The sequence below is a fragment of the Coturnix japonica genome, unplaced genomic scaffold, assembly GCF_001577835.2.
Source record: "Coturnix japonica isolate 7356 unplaced genomic scaffold, Coturnix japonica 2.1 chrUnrandom536, whole genome shotgun sequence".
Lineage (NCBI taxonomy): Eukaryota > Metazoa > Chordata > Aves > Galliformes > Phasianidae > Coturnix > Coturnix japonica.
The window spans coordinates 1-6,192 of NW_015439919.1; the positions used below are offsets into that span (position 1 = coordinate 1).

Here is a 6,192-nt window from a genome sequence, read left to right on the forward strand (position 1 = left end):
GGGTCTCCCAGCCCCCCCAGCCCCATATAGGGGGTCTCCCAGCCCATATTGGGGGTCTCCCAGCCCCATATAGGGGGTCTCCCAGCCCATATAGGAGGTCTCCCAGCCCCATATAGGGGGTCTCCCAGCCCCCCCTGCCCCATATTGGGGGTCTCCACCCCCATATATGGGGTCTCTCCCCCATATTGGGGGTCTCCCCCCCCATACTGGGGGTCTCACAGCCCATATAGGGGGTCTCCCAGCCCCCCCTGCCCCATATTGGGGGTCTCCCCCCCCAAATATGGGGTCTCTCCCCCATATTGGGGTCTCCCCCCCCATATAGGGGTCTCCCCCCCCATTTCCCCTCTCATCCCCATATAGGGGGTCTCCCAGCCCCCCCTGCCCCATATAGGGGGTCTCCCAGCCCATATTGGGGGTCTCCCACCCCATATTGGGGTCTCCCCCCCCATATAGGGGTCTCCCCCCCCATATAGGGGTCTCCCCCCCACATATAGGGGGTCTCAGCCCACATTGGGGGTCTCACAGCCCATATAGAGGGTCTCACAGCCCATATAGGGGGTCTCCCAGCCCCCCCTGCCCCATATAGGGGGCTCCCAGCCCATATAGGGGGTCTCCCAGCCCCCCCTGCCCCATATAGGGGGTCTCCCAGCCCATATATGGGGTCTCCCCCCCCCATATTTGGGGGTCTCTCCCCCCCATACCGGAGCTGAGCATCATGATGCTGCTGTCGGCCTCGGGGGGCAGCACGTCCACCAGCGCGTTGCTGTGTTTGTGGAGGGCGACGGAGGCGTTGGGCTTCAACAGCTCACGGTCAATGGTGCTCAGTATGCGCACGTAGTAATTGGAACCTGAGCAAAATGACCCAAAATGACCCAAAATGGACCCAAAATGGACCTAAATGGGCCCCAAAGGGACCCATAACGGCCTTATTGGGCTTCAGCAGCTCATGGTCAATGGTGCTCAATATACGGACGTAGTAATTGAACCTGAGAAAAATGACCCAAAATGGACCCAAAATGACCCAAAATGGACCAAAAATGGACCCAAAATGGACCTAAATGGGCCCAAATGGGCCCAAAATGGACCCAAATCAACCCAAAATGGAACAAAACTGACCTAAAATGGAATAAAATGGACCCAAATAGACCCAAAATGGAACAAAACCGACCCAAAATGGACCCCAAAAGGACCTAAAATGGACCCAAAATGGACCCCAAAGGGACCCATAACGGCCCCATTGGGCTTCAGCAGCTCACGGTCAATGGTGCTCAGTATGCGCACGTAGTAATTGGAACCTGAGCAAAATGACCCAAACCACTTTGGGCCCATTTGAAGTCCCATTTGGGCGCCATTTAGGCCATTTTGGGTCATTTTTCATTCCAATTCTTGGGTCATTCTTGCTCAGGTATCCAAACATTACTACAGTGCGCATTAGCTGAGCACCATTTGACCGGTTATGAGCTGCCCTTGAAGCCCAAATGCGGCTCGTTATGGTCCACTTTTAAGGAGTCACATTATGTGGTGTGTCCATTTTAGGGTCGTCCTTTTGGGGGGGTCATTTTTGGGTCGGTTTTGTTCCATTTTTGGGAGTCTCGACTTTGGGTCCATTTTATTCCACGTGTGTGCCCTCAGGAGTAGCACGCCTTCCTGGTGTTCGCATGTGTGAGAGTGGTTCCGAGTTTGGGTCCATGTGGGCCCATTTGGGCCATTTTAGTCCCATTTTGGGTCCTTTTTGGTCCATTTTGGGTCATTTTGGGTCCATTTTGGGTCATGTTGTCTCAGGTTTGCCACCAGACTAGAACTCAACGGAGTCGCGTGAGATATGTTCGCACAGGGCACGGCAAAGTGATAGACCGAATGAGGCTGCACTCGTGATAGACCCAATAAAGGCGCCCTTGAATTGCTCCCCGATATTGGAAAAAAGGCCCATTTTAGTCCATTCTTGGGTCCATTTTGTAGGTCATTTTGGGTCATTTTGCTCATTTCAACTTACTCGGTGCGCATTAACTGAAGCAACCATTGACCACGTGCAGCGGTTGAAGGCCAACGCCCTCGCTCCGTCGCCCTCCACAACACAGCAACGCGCTGGTAGAATCGTGTGCGTGTGGACCCCCGGAGGCAAGAAGCTCGCGAAACCGGGACGCCGCATGCATCATGCTATGCTCGAGCTCCGGGTATGGGGGCAGTCAGCGACTCCCAGCCAACAATTATCACTCTCGGGCCGCTCGCACGGCCAGCCGGAGACGCCCACTCCTATGCGGCTGCCCGAGAGACGCCCACACATAATATTGAGGCGTCGGGGCAGAGCTGCGAGAAGCGCCCCCCCTCCTCCGCGCGCCTGGGAGCCCCTATATGGGTGACAGGGGCGGCCCGTCCGGGGGCGGCCTCGGCGGGAGGGACCACCCACCTCATATCTGGCCTAGGTCTGACGACCCATCGCTAGATGGGCATGGTCCATTTTTGAGGAGGGAGGAACACACAACGACGCTGGAAAGGCACCAGCTTATGTGGGCTCTTGAGACCCCACCCTATGATGTGACGGGGCGGCACGCCCCCCCACAGTACTAATGAGCGACGTGATGGAGAAGACCGCGGGCCTATATGGCGCGTTGACGACCGGGGAGAAACGGAACTGCCAATATGGAGGTCCGGGAGCACCCCGCGAGCACAACCGTATGGGGCTGGGAGACCTTCCATCAAATTCGTAATCGGGTGGCGGACGGCGGGGAGGGACCGTTGCGGAGGGACCGCCCCCGTATGTGGAAAGGATGAGGAGGGAAATGGGAGGGGAACCCCTATTATGGGGGGGAGACCCCATATGGGGGAGAGACCCATATTTGGGGGGGGGGGAACCCCCAATAGGTGGGGCGAGAAGCCCGGGGCGTCAATGAGGACAACGGGGCTGTAGCACCCGCCCATTTGGGGCTCTATTGGCCAAAGCGCGCTGTTGTCCAGGTAAACCTGGCCGCGGATAGCGTAGGTGCGGGGGGAGAGACCCCCAATATGGAGGAAGCAGACCAACCGAAGTATGATTGGGGAGCTAAGCGCCGGAGACCCCCCAAGATATGGCCGGCGCACGGTAGCGGAGACCTCAGACGGCTGCGCCCAGGGACCCTCCCTGAGTATGGGCTGGGAGCCGTCCTAGTATCGGGCCTGCGGCGGAGAGCGCCCCTGGATTATGGGGGACGTGGAGGGCGAACGCCGCCAGCTATGGGCTGAGCCGACCCCAATATATGGGCTGGGGGGGACGCTGGGAGGGACGCCCCTGGTACTGTAGTGGGGGATAGGAGGACACAATGGGAGGGGGAGACCGCCTAGATATGAGAGGCTGGAGGGAGGGACCCTCACTGTGGGCCAGCTGAGGCGACCCCGACCCGAAACTCGGTGTGGGGAGAGGACCCCCGGTATCACATGAGGGCAGAAGACCGGCCCGACAAACTATCGGCTGTGGATGGACGGCCACAACCGCAGCGTGCCCTGGTATCACTCGTGGCTGGAGAGGGACCAGCCGGCTAATAATGGGGGTGGGAGGAGTTGGATTATGGGGGAAATGGAAAAATACGGGTGATTATCGCGGGGATTTGGGGGGAAAGTGCGGGCCTGGAGGCTGACAGCAAGCATTCATGGATGCTCAAGCTCAGGTATATAGGGGGGGAGCACTTCCGTATCAGCGCGGGCGATGAGACCGCCAATGATCGGGTCTGGGAGCAGCGGCTGCCTACTGATCAGGCAAGACGCCAGGGGAACCCAATATGGGGGAGAGACCGCAAGTATATGAAGTGACGGCTAAGGGGTGGGAGGTGGTCGTGGGCGAGGAACCCACCCAGCGGGAGTGGCTAGTGATGGGCTCGGCGTGCAGGTGAAACCCGTCCTTAACGTTATGTGGGGCACTCGTGGAGAGTCCCTCCTATATGGGGGTCCCCGCGGGGGGACGGGGGTAGTCGTGGTGCCCTGAGGACCCGCCCTATAATGCTCGCCTCGGGACCACATGCGGGACCCTAGGTATGGGGCGGTGGGCCTGGAGACTCCCCGCCCAACTACGTCCGCGGCTTGGCGGCGCAGATCCGCCCTGTGAATATGGGCGATCCCCGCCGAGAACATGGGGAGGGGCGATCTGCGAAGGCCCATGACACAGGGCGGCACTCGTGACGAGTTGGTAGGCATTCGGGGCGAATGAAGGATGGTGCGCAAAATAAGAACACAGGAGGGCAGAGACCACACTAAATATGGGGCTGTAGAAGAACAAACACGCCGCGAATCGCTGGTGCCTGAGACCCTTCCCCGGGGCAATATGGCAGCGGGCCCTGGGAGGCAGCGCTGCAGGCGCGCCTAGGTAGAGTGGAGGCCCGAAGCCCGAAGGGGAGGGGCGGCTGGGGACAACGGGAAGCACCGGCCCGCAGGTACTAAAATGGGCCCGTAGGAAGACACGGGCCAGATATACCTAGGCATCGGGGGGCCGAGACCCCGGCACCCTATATCGAGCCGCGGGAGGGAGGGAGACGAGGCCCCAAATCAGCACATGCCGGGCAGGGTGGGGCGTGCGGACGCCCCCCGTACGCTAGCTAGGCGAGGGCGGGGGAGAGCCCCCGACAGACCCGTTAGTGGGTGCCCCAGCCCTGGGCGCGCTAGGGGAGACCCCTATTATGGCAACGGCGGCAGGGGAAGAGAGGGAGGTGGAGTCCCGTAAGGAGTCCCAACCCATCCGGGTAATTGCGGAGGATGGGAGGGAGGGAACATGGGGGGGGGACCCCCAACGTATGTGAGGCTGGCGGCCCGGACGAGCCACCCAGCTGATAGCAGAGGGGACGGCAAGCCCCCCACGTGAAGTAGTCGGAAGGCAGGGGCGGGAACTGCGCTCAGAAATGGCCCACTCCAGGTATCGGCGCCAGGGAGCACGAAGGGGGCCCGGCCTAAGAGGCCCTGGTCTACACCTGTCCAATATCTGGGGGGCGGAGGGTGGGTGGCGGTGCCGCGAGCTGGAGGGGCGAGCCCCTATTATGCGGGCAACACTGCGGGGAGGGGGAAATGGTGGCCGGAGAGACCCCTAATATGGCGTGACGTGGGGAGGGAGCCCCCGCGATCCCGTCTGGGTCCGGGCGAGGGCGGGACGGGCCGAGCCTGCGTGTCTAGGGAGACGCGTCCCCTATAGTGAGGGAGTGATCGGGTAGATGGGGCGAGTGATCATGCGAAACGGATCTACTAATGGCTCAGGGTTGCAGCCGGGGGGGCCCCAAGAGGAGCGTGGAAGAACCGGCGAAGAGCGGGACTGCAGACAACAGGATGGAAACAGGGAAACACACCTAAAAGGCGCCCCCGGGGGACAGAAGCAAAAGCAGGGGCCGCGGGCGCGGGATTGGTGGAGAGGGGTGAGCTGCTCGGGCCAGTCGCGAGTATGCGCACAGACTGGCAACTCAATGGGAGGGATGTTGGTGGAAGGTGGATGATTGTGAGAGCGGTCGATTTGGGCACCATGATACAATGGGCGGGGACAGTATCGGGGCGATTCTCGGGAGGTACCGGCCCTTCTAGAAGGATCCTTGCAGCAGCGTGGGCGAGCCCCCATATAGTCGGCGGCCGTGATGTGGCGCGGGGTGATTGTGGGGCACGACAGTATCAGGGAACGCGACAGTGGACGTATCACCCCTAGCCAAACAAGCGCGCGCGACCCACCATTATCGAAGAACCGCCACAAGTCATTGGGGAAAATGGGATGGGAGGAAAGGGGAAATTTGAAACCGCGGGTGGGATGATGGGGGGGATTTGGGGTGTGCGAGTATGGAGAAGGGGAAATGATGGGCGGGGGATAATAGCCGCCGCGAGCATGGACTCACTTGGGGGGGGATACAGCGGGAAGAGATATTAGACGGAGAGAATTGAGGGAGGAAACCCCTATTGGGAGTGGCAAATGTTAGAGCGCAGAGGGAAGGTGATAATGGAAGGAGATGCAGACGAATGGATTGGAGAAGGGAATGAAGAGAATTGGCCGAGAAACGGGCGCGGGAATGATTCGCGGGGATTTGGGAACATATGGGCGACAATTAGTGGGAGGCTCTAATATGAGGGGCGCTCATGGTGCAAGGAGAGATTATATAGGCGGCAAGGGGACTATGGGGATGTAAATGAGGTTAGATCAAATGGAGGAGGGAATAATTGGGGTTGTATATGGGAGGGACTAGCCTCGCATGGGAAGAA

At 59.9% G+C, this 6,192-nt stretch overlaps 1 protein-coding gene across 1 annotated transcript in view; it reads right to left on the reverse strand.

The window, feature by feature from the left end:
• Positions 1-525: 525 nt before the first annotated feature.
• Positions 526-6,192, reverse strand: part of LOC107307299 (26S proteasome regulatory subunit 6B-like) — a 20,509-nt gene continuing 14,842 nt past the window's right edge. The window contains exon 4 of the mRNA XM_015850796.1: positions 526-848. Coding sequence (XP_015706282.1) covers positions 541-848 — 308 coding nt within the window. The 3' untranslated portion in view covers positions 526-540. The remainder of the gene's footprint in view (positions 849-6,192) is intronic.